The sequence below is a fragment of the Triturus cristatus genome, chromosome 3_2, assembly GCF_964204655.1.
Source record: "Triturus cristatus chromosome 3_2, aTriCri1.1, whole genome shotgun sequence".
NCBI lineage: Eukaryota > Metazoa > Chordata > Amphibia > Caudata > Salamandridae > Triturus > Triturus cristatus.
This window is the reverse complement of record NC_140584.1, coordinates 1002468084-1002487289: the sequence shown is the minus strand read 5'-3', so window position 1 is coordinate 1002487289 and position 19206 is coordinate 1002468084. Positions and strand designations below refer to the sequence as shown.

At 46.8% G+C, this 19206-nt stretch overlaps 1 protein-coding gene across 2 annotated transcripts in view; it reads left to right on the top strand.

The window, feature by feature from the left end:
• The window catches only part of AP2B1 (adaptor related protein complex 2 subunit beta 1), a 575856-nt gene that overhangs the window by 534312 nt on the left and 22338 nt on the right, over positions 1-19206 (top strand). For both annotated transcript variants that reach the window (XM_085649631.1, XM_085649630.1), the window contains one exon: positions 2766-2852. In XM_085649631.1, the coding sequence (XP_085505757.1) occupies positions 2766-2852 (87 nt within the window). The remainder of the gene's footprint in view (positions 1-2765; positions 2853-19206) is intronic.

Genomic DNA, 19206 nt, shown 5'->3' with positions numbered 1-19206 from the left:
CAAAGAATTCTCGACATTCAGGAGATGATCCCTTTATTCCACAATGGAGCAGTTGTTCCAGTTCTGAAGGTCCTGTTCGCCTCCTGCATTCTGTTGGTCAACCATGCACGCTGGCACATGAGGGCGCTCCAGTGGTGTCTCCGCAGGCAGTGGTATCAGCACAACGGGGATATCAGGGAGTCAGGATCTCCAGAGAAGCTGCAGCGGACCGGTCTTGGTGGAGCGTGGAAGGCAATCTGTCTCAAGGAAAGCCATTCCATCTTCCTCCAACGGTGGCCACAGTGATAACGGATGCCTCCACCCTGGGGTGGGGTGCTCATCTGGGGGATCTGGAGATCAAGGGTCTTTGGTCTCCAGAGGAAAGATTGTCTCATATCAATCTTCTAGAATTGCGGGCAATACATTTGGCGCTCAAGGCTTTTCTCCCTTCCCTTCGCGGTCAGTCAGTTCAAGTCCTGACGGACAACACTACCGCGATGTGGTATGTCAATAAGCAGGGAGGAGTAGGGTCGTACCGTCTCTGCAGAGAGGCTTTGCGACTCTGGTCCTGGGCCCAGGACCATCGGATTTGCTTGATGGTGAATCATCTGGCCGGGGTGCTGAACGTACGTGCGGACAGTTTCAGTCGACAGTTTTCCGCCGACCACGAGTGGAGGCTTCATCCAGAGGTAGTTCAGCACATCTTCCGGATGTGGGGGACTCCTCGGGTGGACCTGTTTGCCGCTCAAGAGAACGCGCATTGCCTGTCATTCTGCAGTCTCCAGTTGCCGATGCAGGGGGTGTTGATTCCTCGGGTTCTGAGGAAGGTTCGCCAAGACCGGGCCCAAGTTATATTGAGCACCCCGGATTGGCCAAGAAGGGTGTGGTACACAGATGTACTTCACCTTTCGTCGCACCCTCAGCTCCGTCTCCCTCTCAGGGCAGACCTCCTCTCACAGTCGGAGGGGCAGGTTCTACACCCCCACCTCCAGAGCCTGCACCTTCATGCCTGGAGATTGAACGGGGCAACCTGAGTTCCTTCTCTCTCCCGCCGGATGTAGTGGATGTTATATTATCATCCAAGCAACACTCCACTAAGTCGATTTATTCCTATAGATGGTCTAAGTTTGTAAAATGGTGTGGAGAGAGATCCATTGACCCTTTAAAAGCCCATCTTTCTAATGTGCTTCAGTTTGCTCTTTCCTTGGCTCAGCAGGGTTGTGCTGTGGTCACGGTTAAGGGCTATTTATCAGCCTTATCGGTTTTTCTGTGTCTTCCAGATCAGCCGTCATTATTTAAATCTCCTACAGTTTTAAGATTTATCAGAGGCCTTACTAATAGGTTTCCACCTACTCCCTTTGTAATGCCACAGTGGGACCTTAATATTGTTTTAACTTTCTTGATGGGGTCCCCTTTTGAGCCCCTTCGTAGCTGCCCTTTGAGGCTGTTGTCCTTTAAAACGGTCTTTCTTGTAGCCATAACTTTGGCAAGGAGGGTGAGTGAGCTTCAAGCTATTAGTTCAAAACCCCTGTTTTTATCCTTACATGCTGAAAGGATGGTCCTCAGCACCAGGGCTGCTTTACTTCCTAAGGTAGTTAGTCCCTTTCATCTCCCTGTGTTTTATCCTCCCCCTCACCCTTCCAAGGAGGAGGAGAGACTTCACCGTTTGGACCCTAAAAGCTTTTATTCGGACAGAACAAAGGATTTTCGTTTGGAAGATCAGCTCTTTGTGGGCTATATTGGACACTCAAAAGGCAAAGCTGTGCACAAGCGCACTCTGTCCAGGTGGATCATCCTAACCATCAAAATCTGCTACGCCCTTGCTGGTAAGGTTCCTCCTGAGGGTATTAGAGCTCATTCTACTAGAGCTAAGTCTTCCACCTCTGCTTTGGCCAGGGGTGTTCGCGTTGTAAGGCCGCGACTTGGGCCTCCCTCCATACTTTTGCAAAGCATTATTGTTTAGACTCTGAGATGAGGAGGGAGGGCCATTTTACGCGCTTTGTCTTGCCGGACTTTTTGGTATAGGAAAGGTGAACACCCTCCTCCGGGAGTGGGACTGCTCTGGGAATCTATTCACAAGGTGAGGAATCCACTGGCAGATGTATCGATCAGAAGAACAAGTTACTTACCTTCGGTAACGCTTTTTCTGGTGGATACAGTATCTGCCCGTGGATTCCTCACTGACCCACCCGCCTCCCCATTGTCCACCTTTGTATACCTAAAAAAATTCCTTTTTTGACTGGTTGTTTATTAAATTGTTTTTTAAATTGTTATTTCTATCTAGTACATTTATAGGAAATGCTGATGTTTCTTAGCTTTCCTTTTTGGCTTGTGTTGTAAATATTGGTTCAAACGTTATATACTATGTATACTTGAGTTTGTGTCAGTCCACCTGTTCGCCTCGGAGGCAAGGAAAAAATTGGTGAAACTGACGTCATCACGCCGACGTGACTCTCTTATGGCTCCGGTGACGTCATACGGAGTCGCGAGCGGAGCCATGGTATTATGACGTCCACGTCGGCGTGGAGAGCTAGGAAAATTTCCGTGGAATGCTGGCGCAGAGGATATTCACAAGGTGAGGAATCCACAGGCAGATACTGTATCCACCAGAAAAAGCGTTACTGAAGGTAAGTAACTTGTTCTTTAGATACTGCTCTCTTCCTTCTTCAGTAGCTTTGACTGTCAGAAGGCCTGAAAGGTACCATTCTTATTTCTGACGCTCAGTCCATCTGAAAGTTATCCCTGTAGGACTAGCTTTCTAACGTTGTACTATCTTCTTTGTGCAGAGCGTCAGGTCTTCCTAGCAACGTGGAAGGACATCCCTAATGAGAACGAGCTGCAGTTCCAGATTAAGGAGTGTCACCTCAATGCCGGTAAGTAGCACAAAGTGTACATTGAAAGGACCCGGATAGATGCACTTACTCTTGAACTGGGACTAAATCGTCACCTCTTAGGTATTGTAACTACAGCACAAACCTGACTGTGAAGCAGCGAAGTGCTGTATAAATCTTGAGAGATTGTTCGTGTGTGTGTCTGTCTGTCTGTCTCCCCCCTCCCCATCACGAGGCAGAAGGAGCTGTGACTTTGTTTTATTGGTGTTGGAAGAGATTCTTGTAGATGGACTGTGTTTTAGCTCCTGTCTGAAGTAAAGGAGTGAGCATGATCTGTGGTGTGGCTATTGTTCCAGACCCAGTGATACAAAAGCAGGGGAGGCCATCTGAACACTGTTGAGTGAGGCAAAGCATTGTCTGACGACACTCTGCCACTCAAGGATTAAACTGATAACCTGAAAGTAAGAATTGCCAACCGAACACCAGGTCAGTCTAAGGCTTAGTACTCATGGATGGATACCTAGCTTTGCTCCACTGAGAGTGTCTTGACTTAGCTAGGGAAGATAAGGGTCACAGAAACACCAATAGACATTTAAGGGCTGAGTCCTCCCGGGGTCATCAGGGAAAGAGGAGAACTACCATCTATAACCAGCTAATAGCCCAATGTATACACCTACTGAATAAGAACACATTTGTACTAGAAAGTAGTTAGTATCCCATGGTTTCACTGTCTTTTTCCCTATCCTTGCTCCACTGGGCCATCACCACCTGCCTGATTAAACCTTAAGGGGCCAGAATTCAACAGCCCCCTAGCCATTGGCTGCAGTTGGAATAGTTATTTACAAATAGTGGTTCTTTGATGGGCAACGAGCATCTTTGGTGATGTGTAGTAAATGTCACACACCTGGTATGGGGACATAAAGGCCCTATTTCTGTGCCCTGCAGGATTCTCGAATCTGCAGCTGTGCTCTGGGCCTAAATGGGAATGGTATTACTGAAGGGCAGATGCTCTGTTGACCTGGCCAATTGAGCAAGGACTGGACCTTCTCTATGTCAGTGCCCTTTGAAGGACTAGTGCTCATATACTGACCCATTGCTGAAGGACTGGTCCTTCGCGCACATGCACATACGTGCCCTGGTCCTAGTGATGAGAGACTGTGCTCCTCACTCACCAGCCCCATTAACGAAAGATGAGTCAACCACACACTCCCACTGAGACAAATAGGGTGGGGGGGGGGGGATGCACAGTGGGTTAGTACAGGCTCGCACCCACCCACCCTTAAACCCCCTTCCAGAGGCATTGAGCTAATATTCGCTACCTCACACGTCATCACGGGCACTTTACATTACTGGGCTTTCATGTTACGAACAAATTAATTTGCTTCCACTGAGATAATTAGTTTAGGATTAAAAGCACACAACTGAAAAACGTCGTCCATGGACCCGACTTAATCAGCCCTTCCATGTTTCTCAGGTCTATGTCTCAAAACCAGTCCAGACTTTTTTCTTCTTTTCATTATTCTGGAACTTTAAAATCCTGGAGCAGCACGTCACAACGCATTGAACTGGGAAACATGGCAGCTGCGCATAATAAAGAGGTGTATTGTTGAAGGTGCATGACTCATTTATAAGGCACTTTGTTGAGCCAGGAGGCGAAGGGAGGTAGTTGTGCGCACCTGTTTCAGTGCACAGAAACGCCACGCGGCTGCCATAGCCTCAGAGTTCGAGTCGCTCCCCCTAACCTTACAAGGCTGATGGGCACAGTGCATGTGACACGTACGTCAGTACTTGTTCATAGATCACATCAGCCCACTGCTTCTCCTCTCAGTAGGGCCCACTGCGCGTGAGAGAGAGGCCGTCGTTCAGAATATGCTTACGTCACAGCAGGAGTTTCGCGAAACAAGTCCGCGGCCGCAGCCGAGTGAGGTGTAAATACAGCGGCGCGGGGGGGCCGAGGCAGGCGGAAGCCAATCACAGCCGCTGCGACAGCGAGGAAATGGGAGCTTCTGAAGAAATACAGACAATAAAACACGAGGGATTGTAAAAGAGGATGCTGAAGGTGCTCAAGGATGTTGTGGATTCAGTGTTGTCGATAGGGGTCTTACTGCAGCCATTCCTCAATCTATAGAGGGGGTGAGGCAGTCCTGGCCACAGAGTCAACATCCCTCAAAGTCCTTTGGGTTCTAGCAGATGTCCAGTCACCACTGGACTACCAGTCGCCCGATATAGCAGTTACAGCCATATCCTGTCCTGGGCGATACCTTGTCTTCTGGGTGACCAAGCTGCACTTCAGCTCTCGCTGGTCCAGCAGACTCGGGTGCAACTTTGAAGTTGGGTTCTGATCTCTGCATGGCAGCATTTGGCAGTTGAATAAAGATTCTGGGCTACCAACTTGCCCCAGCAGGCTTCCTCAACTGTTGTGGCCCTGAGCTGCGAACAGGTCAGCCAACTGACCCTTGGAGTCACTAGGCTCAGCAGATGCAGTCCATTCCAGTGCCGCCTCTCTTTGCTGGTTCCACGGTTCAGCAGGACCGTCCTTTTTTGGTCCTTCTTCCATTCCAGTTGAGATCTGAGTTCTGGGTGCCAGTGGTTCCCTATTTATGCTCAGTAAATGCCCTCAGGGGTAGGATGCAGTTGGTAGCGAATGGGCTACCAGATTCCCTCCCTCCTGATGACCACTTCCTGCGAAGTGGTGCATCTGGCTATCCCAGGATGTTCTGCCACTTCCAACAGGGCAGAACTTCTCTCTAGGTGTCCAGAGCGCCCTAGCCCAACCCAGAGGCAGGGCTACACACCCCTGAAAAACTGGTTTGGCAACTGGCTCACCCTCTCCTGTCCGAGTGCCAGCCTTTCTAATGAAACAATAGGGCACCCCCTCTCCCAAATGTTCTCATCTTTGAAGCTCACCTTTTTGGGCTAACACCCTTATGGCTTCCTGTCTGGGGGGAGGTAACACCTTCTTAAGTGGCAGGCTTCTATAGTTATTGTCCCTGGGAGTCGTTCACTCATCTCCCCAGGAGAGCAGAAGGATATCTGTGAGACCATTTTTGCGTGCAATAGTAAATGGGCACTGGACCCCTTGGGCAACCAAAGCGACAACTTCTAAAGTGCCCTTTGCTCGCCAGTGACATTACATTTGATATAACTAATGCACTGATACATTTAATAACAGTACTAACTTTAGTAGTTCCGTTCAGAAGTTAGCGGGCTGAGATGTCAGCCTATAACGCTGTACTTGCCAAGGGGGCTACTAGCCATTCCACAGTTAAAACAACAATTGATGGCTTTTACTGTTAGAGCATAAAAAAGTACATGTTCAACTTTTTAACATACAGCACCCTGCCTTAGGTCTTCATAAGCCTAACTTAGGGGTGACCTACGTTTATTAAAAAGGGAGGTTTGGGCTTTGCCATTACTTTAAATGGAAATGTTGAGTTATCAGTTTTAAACTGCCTTCCCAGTCTGCAGTGGCAGACTGTGAGCCATGTTTTTCCTTCTCTCACTCGTGGTGGTGCAACAAGTGCAGTCTACAAGAGACATTTCAACATACAAGCCCTAGGTACCCCTTGTACCATATACTAGGAACTTATAAGTGAATTGAGCTATGCCAATTGGGGTTGAGCTGTTTTAAGGGCCAGAGCATATGCACTGAGTCCTATTTAGCAGTGCTCCTTGTTTCCTTTCGTGCATATGGCAGTCTTACTATACTACTAGTTTTAAATTTAAGACAGTGTAGTGAAAATGTGAGAAAACAAAGTGGGGTAATGTTAGTGTGTATTTTAGGGAAGTTTCTACCTGTTTTGTGAGGTAAGCTTGCACTTCTGTTGCCTGTGTGCTACCAGTACTGAATCGGAAAACGTTGCACTGCTGCAGCCTAAGCAGCCTGCACCTCTTCTGTGCACTCTAGGAAATTATTGTTCTGCTAATGCCCTTGGGGCACGTTTCAGTACACAACGAAAGGTTTTGCAGTGCCGGTGCCCCGTCATCAGGTTGGGTACTCTCGGAAACCAATGGGATACAGCAGTCTACCTATACACAAAACAACACTGGAAAAGCCTGGCAACATACTTATTTAATTTCACCACCTAGAGCACTAGCCAGTCAGAGAGAGAGGTAACTATCTCTAATCACATCAGAGCTGCTAACTACCAAAGTTTTCCGAGCTCCTTAGATTATTGGAATGCATATAAGAGCCTCATTAAAAAAGCAGGTAGGGGTGCTTGTAAATCTATGAAAGATGCTGATGCCGAATAACTGAGTTAGAGTTAAGTAGGTTTTTCCTTCGTTATTATTAAATGTTTCATAGATTGCCATGCTTGAATATAAACTTTAAAAGGATTATACTATGTCATATAAACCTAGTGAAAGGCAGGAATAAGGTTTATCTTTTGAAACTAAATTCTGCAGTTCTGCTTGCCCTACTGCTGTTTCAGAATTTGACTTAATCTCAAAGCTGTAGTGTGTGGCGTAGACATGTGTTGACATCAATGGTGCAGCATTACAAATGTCCTTACGTCGAAATTTCAGCAAACAGAGCTGCTGTTGCTATTATTTCAATCTTAGCATGATCTCAAAGTCTGCCACTTATTGGTCTCCCCATATTCTAATGAGCAATTATGATGTAAGGAATTCTCAATCTGGCAAGACTTTGCTTATTCAAGGACTTACCCTTTAGGTACCTGTCAACATCCAGAGAGTTTAATGACCTCTTTGCTGGCATTGTTGGATTTGGGAACAAGGTTGGTAATACAGTATGTCCATTTACATTAAAAGAAGATGATACCTGTGGGATAAGTTTAGGATTAGTTCTGAGAATCACTTTTTCCTTGTAAAACGTAAATAGAGCTCTCCAATTGAATGTGCAGTCAGTCAGTCAAAGTCTTTATTTCGGCTCAAAGGCCATAAAAGCAAATAATTCAGTATAAAACGTAAATAGGTACAAAAAAGTCATAAATAAAGATAAAATCCTGTTCATTATGCTACAACCTATAGTCAAGCTAACCTTGGATACAGCATATGTCATTGGCTGGGGATACCACAATTAATGGTTAAAGAGCAGGAAGAGGGAAACAGAGGGTGTAGAGGGGCAATCTGGTATTAACAACCAGGGTCTAAACATAAATTTGCACAACATATCACATCGCTACATCTGCAGTAAGTTGCTTGTCATATAAGGCGCAAATCAGTGCCCTCACTCTCCACATAGCCATCAAGTAACGGGTGAGTGCAAAGATCAGTGGCTTGCTGAGGTCGGTTCTAAGAATCCTTAGGGAAACTTTATACTCTCTGGTGCCTAGGTTTTAACACAGCGATAATATCCAGCATCGCCTACTGATCTCGTAAGCCAGGCAGAAAAACAAAACATGTTCAAGGGTCTTCTTGGGAGCGCCACAGACCTATTACCGCCAGTCATCAGCCCTTGGGACTTTGACCCACCTGGCTGTGAAAGAATGGAGAGGTAAGCTCCCATAACCTAGTTGCAAAAACAAACGCCTAGCTTGGGGAGGTTCAATCTCATCCAAGAAATCTTCGCTGCTATTAAGATCTTGGACTGTGAGGAATGCATTAGTCATAGTCTCGATTTTCCTCGAAATGTAATATAAGGTCTTTATACTGCCAGTAGGCTGTTTTAATGGTGTTCTTAGATATCTCCCCTATCTCATCGGGAGCGCTCCCCAAAGTTGTGACCTCAATTTCTTCCAGGGTGGTTTTTACGTACTTCACCCAAGGTAATTTGTGGGAACCCGCAAGACTAAGTATTTCTACTAAACACGCCCGATACTGATGGAGCTCTGGGGTAGCCCAGATCCTCCTCCAATACAGGATGGGGCGTAGACCAATTTTATCTGACAGTGCTCCCAACCCGAGATCAAGTCTAAGAGGGAGTAGGGGAGTATTTTTAGGAACACCTACCAGCTATCGGATGAACCGGTTTTCGACTAAGTCTAGCATGGATGCATCCAAATGACCCCACAGCTCTGCGCCATAGGATGCTGTCCCTAGGGCTTGCAGTTGATATACTTGTACGGACAGGAAAGGTCAAAATTGCGAGCTATGTATCATTTGTGATATACCTCCCACAGCTTGCTCTAACTAACTGAGCTAGGTAACATGTGCCTGTCCTCCCCCCAAAATGTTCAGTTAATTTGATGCCCAAATACATGAAATCATGTACTCTTTCTAGGGGAGTCCCTGCTAACACTGGATTAGCCTTAGTCAAATGCCCTGGGTTTAAGATCATGTGCTTCATCTTGCCCACATTAATTTCAAGACCCCGAACCCTACAAAAGTGCTCAAAGCGGTCCAGGAGCTTTTGTAGACCCATGAGAAATTTAGACAGTAAAAGGGTGTCTGCAAACATGAGGGCAGGAATCCTCATGTTTGCCAACCTGGGATCGTCACCATTCTGCCCCAGAAGTCTAAAAGGCCATTTATGTACAGAGAATAAAGCATTGGGTCAAGTACACAATCCTGCCTCACCCCTCTGCTTACAGGGAATGGCTCAGTCAGCTCGCCTGCCTGGCCGCAACTCACCTGCGCACAGTTGTTTATATGCAACCTTAAGAAAATATCAAGTAGGTCGCTTGGTACCACTAGCTTTTGCAGCACCTACCACAGGGTTGGTGTGGGGACTTAAATTGAATGCGGAGCGAAGGTCCACAAATATGGCACAAAGGCGTCCACAACCCAAGGTGACCACCTTCCAGTACACCATCAGGAGCCGGAACACCTGGTCAGTCGTACTTGTCGCTTCCCTGAAGCCCGCCTGAACTGAAGAAGTGACATAATATCATTTCCTCCTTTCCACTCCTGTAATCTGCCAAGTATGACCCTACAAAACAACCTTTGTGAATCGTCGATAAGACTTAAGGGTCTATAGTTGGCTGGTGCGTCACAAAGGCCTTTCTTGTGTATGGGAATGATTTCAGCCCCAGCCCAAGTAGAGGGTCCCTTTCAGGATAGCTGTAAATAACGGTGAAAAATAAGCACCCCGGATGTCTGCCTCCCTCCAAAATCCCCAGGTATTTTATCTAGGCCCAGCGCCTTGTTGGGTACAATACCTGGTATAGCTCAACACATTTCCTGGGCTGAAATTCCCTGATAATTAAAAACTCCCCACCAAGGCAGACACTTCAGTACTATCCTCATACTCTCATAGGTCCTGAGTTTCTTGACCCCGAATCCCTGGATGCATGGGATCGTTAATTACAGAGCTCGATTCTCCCATCTGCATATACAAGCTCAAATAATGGGCTACCCCGTCACTGGCTGAGACATTGACTTCTACTGGTCCAAACCCTTCCCTTCTACCGTATTATATTATGTTCCAAAATATGTGGTGATCTTTACATTTGGCAGCATGTAAGAGACCCTCCTATGTTCTTCTCGCCCATATTTTTTTTTTTTACCAACAGTAGGGGCCTTTTTATGAGTGCGCCTGTCAGCCTGGCTCAATGTCTTGTCTTGCTTTTTCATTACTTGGATCAGATTAGTCTTGGCATCCCGACAACATTTGTTATACCAAGTCGGCAGGCACTTCCTCTCAAGAGGTTGACTGGTTTCAGCACAAAGAGGTTCATTAATTTTCCAAATAGCCCCATATGGATCTCAGAAATTGCACCCAGTGATCCTTCCAAGCCCCCTGCCAAAAGGAGGGATGCCATTGCCTCCATCCCTTCTACCAGCAAACAAACAATCTGGCGTATGACCTCTTGCGAGGTTTCCATACTACACCATTTGACCCTGCGCCTATTACTGATAATACTCAATCTCCTGTCTTATAGCTCTCCAGTATGGACAGTCTGGCCTTTAAAATGTAGGCTGAGCTTGAGAGCCAAGGCATTGTAGTCACTATCCATACGCGGCATTGCTTGCATATCTTCAAGATATGGCCATAGCTTAACATCCAGGAAGATATTACCAATGAGACTAGCTGAATTAGGGTGATTGACTGTGTTGTCCCTATACCACTTGCTTCTCTATAGATACAAGGTGGGCGCATATCAGGGTTAATTGCTCCACTAGGAGTTCCCAAACATTGATTAAACATTTGTCCATAAATTCATTAAAGATATCGCAGGACCGCTTCATTAGACTCTACGAGGGGTACATTGGGCTGCTTTTCCTATAATGGGACTGAATGAGGGCTGAGGGACAGGGTGCCTCTATTTTTTCCGGCCTACAAGCTGACTAGTTCTTTTTGCTCTCACTGGGGATTGACCATTGACCTATTCATGCACAACTCTGTGGCGCTCAAAGGTTGAATTTCAGTCACTCCTAAGGAGGAACATGAAGGCGAGGATGCAAACTCCAGCATAGAGGCTATGTCCTGATCGAGCCCCAACTTCTGCGCCACCGTTCAGTGATCTCAATCTCCGTACTTAGAACCCAATAGCTTTATGTAGCATTCTGTCAATCGAGGTGGTCTTAGCCAGTGGTGTACTGGTTGGGTGACGGTCTGTGGCTTTTCTTTTACCCATTTTATAGAAAAATAATTGTGCCTGGCGGATGGAATTCGGGTAGACAACAACTCCCCTCCCCCCATGTGGGCACCAGGATAAAGAAGAGGTTCTTCAACCAATGCCAGAACAAAATGTGACAATGCCTTGCTTTACTCAAGGGACAAATACTACTTCTCAGGTGACCAGGACTATTATAATCGATTTACACACTTTCCCTTTTAGAGACCCTTAATATATAGGCATATTGGCCCTCTTATGTTGCCCCCGGTTTCCAGTGCCACAGTCCAAACAATGTTCCCCAGTGACTCAAAGATGTAATGATGTAATAAATTGTAGGCCACCGTTTAAGAAATCCTCGGATGGAGAAGCTCCAAGAGCATTTGAGAGGACTGGTAATTGTTATAACAGTAGTTAATGCTCCTCCTTCTTCCCTTGGTGGATCTTGGGCCTAGTCGGCTCCTACTGGGGTGGAGTTCAAGGCTTTTCTCTTGCCCATGTATACTGAGTAGCCCTGCAGTGTGTAACAAAGGCTGTTTATCAGTGAAGCTTGTGGTACAGCGTTTAAAATGTACTATCACAGTACTCCCCCAGTGAAGTACAATATAAAGGGCAGCCAACAGTGATGGTCATGTGGCAGCTTTTAAATAATATTTGGGCTAGGACAAGGAACTAAAACAAAGGAGGCACAGAGGAATGTACCAGATAATAAAATCAAGGGGGTAGCCCAGCCCGGTTCTTCCTGTCAATGACAGCACATGATGGGCCCGCCCTTGGACAAGCTTTGCCCCGGCTGGTCTCGCGCCACGGGACAGCAGTGCTGCTTTAGTAGCGCAGATCGAAGTCAGCTGTGGGTCCAGGAAGGGATTGTGGGACCTGTAGTCCCCAGTGGCTATGTAGCTCGGCTGCTCACCCCTTGTGTCAAATGCTGGTGATGTAATGGCCAGAGATGCAGACCCAACTTCGGGGAATCGAGTATTTGCTGCTCAAAAACTGACCCAGTACCAAGAGAAGCACAACACAGGGCAACGCGGCATGTATCTCACCTACTCGTGCAAAACTTATAGTACCCACTAATAAAAAGTCTGTCTTCAATCACAACTGTTGATCTGAGGATCTGTGGATAGGCTTAAAAGGAGGCTTCTTTAAGGCCGCTAGAACTGTATTAATCTCCCATGCTGGTGTAATCTGTACTGCTGACACAAAATATCTAAATAGTCTTCTTAAATTTTTCTAGTTGAAAACAGCAATGGCTGAATTGATATTCTGGGTGACTGGAAATTGCCGCCAAATGTACTCTGATTAAAGACTTAACACGTTTCTACACTTGTTAGATAGATAGAAATTAATGAGGAGATATATTTCACGGATCTACAATATTGGATTGAGCTCTGATGTAAAAACTTTAATTAATACCATATCATTTCACAGTGGATGTCATCCAGCCAAAACACCCTGGGAAGGAAATGCTCCTTAGACAGTAATATGGAGTAAAGCCTTCAAATCAGGAGCAGGAACTGAAATCAATTAGCAAGCCATCGAATCAGGAGCAAGGGACAGGCACAAATCCCAATTTATATTAGATACTATAGGTCTGTTGCTGATGCTGTAGGTGAGGCCTAACCAGCAAAGTCCCTTTAAAGTTTACTTTCACAATTACTACATGTCAAAGAAAATTGTGTTTTGAAAAGTTTTTTTTAGCTGAAATGTTTTTTTTTTTATTTGTGAAATTTACTTACAATAGTTTAAAAAGCCACAAAATCTGAGGTTAACGCTACACATCTTTAACTTTATCCAGTAGTGGGGTATCTTTCATAGATTCACATGCCTGAATCATTCCCCGTCGCCGAGGCGGGAGTCCCCGGTAAATAGAAAGTAGTGCCAAAAGTGTTAGTAGTAGGCCTAAAGAAAAGGCCTAAAGCCTAGATCTTAGCAGCCTATCTACCTCCTTTTGCAAAAGAACCCAAGAATTGGTAACAACCAATCAGACATCAGCACCCTTCTAGAACCCTCTCAGCAGAGCCAGTTCTCCTCAGATTTTCACCGCACGTCGTGTGGAAGGGAGTCTCCCTGAGTGCCACTCAGTTTTTCAACTTTCTTCAGCATGTCTGACAAGAAGGCCTTGTTTAAGTCCTGCAGAACCTGCGCCAGGAAGAGAGTCCATGTGGATGACCAACATGTAGACTGCATCTACTGCCTCTACCCCAAACATGAGGCAAAAGATTGCAAGATTTGCCGCACCTTCCCTACCAAGACTCTTAGGGATAGGGAGGCGAGAGTGCTGTTGTGGCTTAAATAATTCTCGGCTGAGGAGGATGACAGAGCCTCTACTTCTAGCAAGATGGCTAGATCGCATGACAGCTCTTCCAGTGAGGGGAAGAAACGCCATAAATCTTCCCACTCTACTTCTGATTCTTCTCTGAGGAATCCCATCATTTCCTCTGAATCAGCGTACTCTCCTCAGGATTCTGCTGTCAAGGACTCTAAGACGCAAACAGTGAGTAAAAGCCTTTCAAAATCTCTGGCTTTCCCTCCTTCATCGACGATTTCCGTCACTTCTTCTGCTCCTTCGTTGGCGCAAACTATCTCGACGACGTCTATTACCTCTCCTATTCTGTCGACGGGGATTACTATCCTGTCAGAGAAGCCCGTCGACGATCCCTCGAAGCCAGCGTCGAAAACCATATCGATGACGTCGACGAAGCTTTCATCGTCGAAGAGAGAAGTATCGACAAAGTTCCAGTCCACCCCGTCGACGAAGGCCCCGTCGACGTTGAGACCGTCAACGAAGACCCCGTCGTCGTCGAGCCCGTCGACGAACAGTCGACGACGAGCCCGTCGACGGTGAGCCCGTTGTCTAAGACCACGACGACCCCGTCGACGACGGCCCAGTCGACGATAGACACTAAAAGCCTGTTGACATCAAAGGTATCTACTGAGAGCCCATCGACGACGATGCCAGGAGATTTGCCTGTTCCGTCTACGACACCTGTAATGGCGCCCTCTCATTCCACTCCCATTTCTTCCAGGAGTTTTCAACTCAAAACTTTTCAACGGCACAACTGTAGCGATATATCACCGCTTACTCCCTCACATCTCCTGGAAACATATGTGCAGGGTGAGAATGAGGACTATGAGGATGACGAGGACGAAGGACCCTTTGGAATTGCTCGCCATCCTTCCGAATTGCACATCAAATGTCAAGATGATGATGAGGAGGAGGACAATTATCAAGAGTATTACTATCAGGAGCACATTGTCGTCCCGCATCATAAACCTTACTATAAAAAACCTCGTCAGAGCGAGATGTCACATCTGCCTCCAACTTTGATTCAAGACCTGCAAGCCATGCTTGCAGATTATAAACAGCGTTTTCCACCGCAGCCAGTCATTCCGCAGGTTCCACTAACTGTGCCGCTTCTGGATCCTTTGCCCTCGCCTGAGGCTTCGGTTCCAACGCCTCAACTTCCTGATCCTCCACAGGACCCGCGTCAGGTTCAGGATTCAACCTCTGAGGAAGAATTTGAAGAGGGTGAACTACCAGATCCAGCAGATCCTTGGGATTCATATATAATCCCTATACCTTCGCCACCCACCCCTCTACCATCTGATTCACCCCCAGAGGATATAGGGGGATTTCATAATCTTATGCAGCGGGCTGCGGCCAGGTTCCACTTGCCGGTTACCATTGAACAGTCCGACTGTTTTCTCCATGATTTTAAGGAGGAGTCAAGGAAGGTCACGAGAGCTATCCCAATCATCGACTACATCTGGAAAGAAGGGGTCAAAATTATGAAAAATCCTGCATCTGTGCCAGCGGTGCTTCCGCGGATACACAAAAAATACCGTGCACCGGCCAATAGTCCCTCCTGTCTCATTGGCCATACTCGGCCAGATTCGGTCATCTCGCAGGCAGCCCAACAAAAATCTAAGAATCCGGCAGCACCTATTACTACACCGCCAGATAGGGAGGGGCGTTGTCTGGATTTAATTGGCAAAACATTTCCACGATGGCAGCTGCCTCCATCAGAGCAGCCAACTCGCTAGCGATAATAGGGCGTTATGACCGCCAAATGTGGTCAGAAGCAAGCTTTATTGAGCTCATTCCTGAGGACAACAGACAAGACGCTCGGAAGGTTTTGTTGGAGGGTGAGCGTGTAGCGTCCGAGACTATCGACTGCGCATTGGATATTGCTAATACTAATTTTTGCCAGCTGGCTGGTGCAGCTGTACTCAGACGCCAGGGTTGGCTTAAGGCCACCACCTTCAGACCAGAAGTCCAGACAAAGATATTGGATATGGCCTATGATGGCGAATCGTTGTTTGGAAAGCATATAGATGACGCACTCCAAGCAATAAAGACTGATACCGATATCGCAAGATCCTTGGGCTCCTTGCAGTACAAACGTGGTACCTTCAGAGGAGCAAGAGGCCGTGGTTTTTCTTCCAGAGGAGGGTATCAAACCCAGCAGAATAGGTACCAGCCTCAATATAGACAATCTTATCAGTCTTCATACAGACAAACCAACACGTCTGGTTTCTCTCGTCAAGGCGGATGAAAAAGGTCGCAGAATCAAGGATGAGACACCACAAGGAAGCAATGATTTTTGCAGGGCGCCTTCCACTCCCTTTCCCCTCCCTGTGGGTGCGAAAATTTCAGCTTTTGCGAACAGGTGGCAGGAAATTACATCGGACCAATGGGTTCTGGACCTGGTTCACAACTGTCATACCTTAGAGTTTGTCACCAAGCCACCCACCACACCACCCAAGGGACCCCCTCCCCCTCATCTTCACTTATTATTCAAAGAAGCTTTACCGATGCTCCTCAAGAATGCAATCGAGAAGGTTCCCGCACTTCAAAAGGGGACAGGTTTCTTTCCCGCTTTTTTCTCATCAAGAAGAAATCAGGGGAGTGGCGTCCGATCTTAGACCTTCGCAACCTGAACAGATTCCTCAAGAAGCAGGGATTTCGCATGGTCACGCTGGCAGAAATTCTAGGTTGTCTCAACGAGGGAGATTTTCTGGCTTCTTTGGATATGGAAGACGCTTACTTTCACATCCCAATACATCCGAAGCATCGCAAGTATCTTCGCTTCACCATGGCTGGCGCCCATTATCAGTTTAAAGTGCTCCCGTTTGGGCTAAAATCTGCCCCAAGGATCTTTACGAAGTGCCTAGCTCCTGTGACAGCAGCGTTACGATCCTAGGGAATCCAAGTCTTCCCGTATATGGACGATTGGTAACTAAAAGGCCCTTCGTAAAGCGCAGTCAAGACTGCTGTAACATCTCTTTGTCTGTTCCACTCTCTGGGGCTTACTGTGAACAGGAGCAAGTCTCAGTTACACCCAATGCAAGTCCTTCCTTTTCTGGGAGCTCTGCTAGATACCGTCCGCTGCAAGACATTCTTATCTCACGAACTGCAGGTTCGTCTTCAAAAGCTGGCAATCCTGATTTCCAGAAGAAAGTCAGTTTCTCTCCGCATGTTCGTGTCGCTCCTAGGGATGTGCTCTTCTGCAATAAACCTCGTCCCTTTGGCACGACTTCGGATGAGACCCCTGCAGGAGGAGTTACACCTTCAGTGGCAGCAGGCTGTGGGTTCCTTCGACAACATCCTAGGAGTCACTCCAAGCATAAAGAGCGCTCTACGTTGGTAGTCCCACATAACCAACCTAGCAGAAGGACTCACTTTCATACAAAAGGTTCCAGACTTTGTCCTCACTACGGATGCTTCTATGGAAGGATGGGGAGGTCATCTCCACGATTTACAGATAAAGGGGAAGTCGTCTCCAGAGTACAAGAACAAGCACATCAACAGCCTGGAATTGAGAGCAATTTTCCTGCCTCTGCAAGCTTTCCTTCAAAGGATTGCAGGTTCCTAGGTACTGGTTCAGACCGACAATACCACCAGCATGTTTTACGTGAACAAGCAAGGAGGGACAAGATCAGCAACTCTATCCGCAGAGGCTCAGGAGTTGTGGGAATGGGTCATGCTCCACAACATAACCCTCAGAGCAGAACATGTCAGAGGTCTCTGCAATACACTAGCGGACACGCTCAGCAGGTCCCAATCGGACTGCCACGAATGGGAACTAGAGCAGGCTCAAGTGCTCAGGGTATTCAGAGCTTGGGGCACGCCGACACTGGATTTGTTCGCAACAAAAGAAAACAAGAAATGCTGTTATTATGCCAGCAGATACCATCAACAGGGGTCATGGGGGAATGCCCTGTCCATGCGATGGTCAGGGATTTGTGCTTCCGCTTTTCCCCCCCGATACCTCTAATACCGAGAGTCATACGCAAGATGAAGTTGGAGGGCTGCTGTCTCATCCTGATTGCACCCAGTACTGGTTTCAGGAGCTTTTGCTATTATCCCAGGACCAGCCTATCCGTCTTCTACCGACGCCCACAATGCTGTTGAGGAACAGAGGTCAGGTACTCCACCCGGACCCTCAGTCCCTACATTTACACGCATGGCTCCTGATTTCTTAGAATTCCAGGACCTGGACATCCCTCAAGAGTATAGGGACATATTAACAAAATCACAAGCTCACAGCACGATAAAAACTTACCGTCTAAAATGGAGACCTTTTTGCTGTTGGTGCGAAGCTAACCATGTTCACCCGGTGGAAGCTCCTGCGGAACAGCTCCTACCTTATTTGTTACATCTGGCAAGATCTGGACTCTTTCTCTTCAGTCAAAGTCCAATTAGCCGCACTTTCCAGATTCAGAAAGGGTGCTCATGGTCCTTCTCTGTGTTCATCCTCTTTAATTAAACAGTTAATGAAAGGACTATTCCGGGAGTTTCCTCCGGTCAGGCTTCCTCCACCGGAGTGGGAACTCAACACGGTCTTAATGCAATTAATGAGGCATCCATTTGAGCCTATCCATAAGGCTGATCTCAAATTCCTTACCTGGAAGGTTGCCTTACTTCTGGCCCTAACGTCCGCTAGAAGAGTGAGTGAAATTCAGGCTTTCACTGTAAAGGAACCATTTCTACACTTCACTCAAGACTACGTACACCTCCGAACTAATCCGACATTCACCCCTAAAGTACCGTCACAGTTTCATCTTGATGAACCTGTGAGGTTAAAGGCTTTCTTTCCTAACCCATCTACTCCAGTGGAGCGAGCCTTACATTCTCTTGATGTCAAGAGATGTCTCAAGTTCTATCTTCAGAAGACAAAGAACCTTAGGAAGTCTGACCAGTTGTTTGTGGCTTATGGCCAAGATACCCTGGGGAATGCAGTTACAAAATCCACTATTGCCAGATGGATAGCATCAACGATCCATTTCGGCCATGACTAAGCTCACAGGCCTTTATTACGGAAAGCCAAGGCCCATTCCACAAGAACGGTAGCAGCGTCTACAGCATTGTTTGCTGGGGTGACTCTGGAGAATATCTGCCGTGCTGCGACATGGAAAAATGTCCACACTTTTACGAGACATTACTGCCTCCAATCTACGCATCAAGACGATGCAGCGGTTGGACAAGCTGTCCTGCGACATCTTTTCCTTTGAGATGGTTTCAGGTACCTTTTTTCTACTTTTCGCATTTTATATATGTCTGTATATATGTTACTATCTTTTATCATGACAATAGCATGTTCTACAATAATGTCATGTTTCACTTCGAATGTAATTGCGCCACATGTTGCTTTCTCTTTGTAGCTTGCATGTTTCGAATTTTAAGATTGTTTTTCTTATACCTCTTATTAACGAGTTGTGGATGCAACTGGGAGAGTATCAGCACTAGTCTCCCACCATCCGCAAACGACTGTATACTTGGTATACTGCTCGCTAGTCTGATTCAGGCATGTGAATCTATGAAAGATACCCCAATACTGGATAAGAAAACAAGTTACTTACCTGTAACTAGTTATCCAGTATTGGTATCTTTCATAGATTCACATGCACCCACCCTCCTCCCCGTAGAGTCA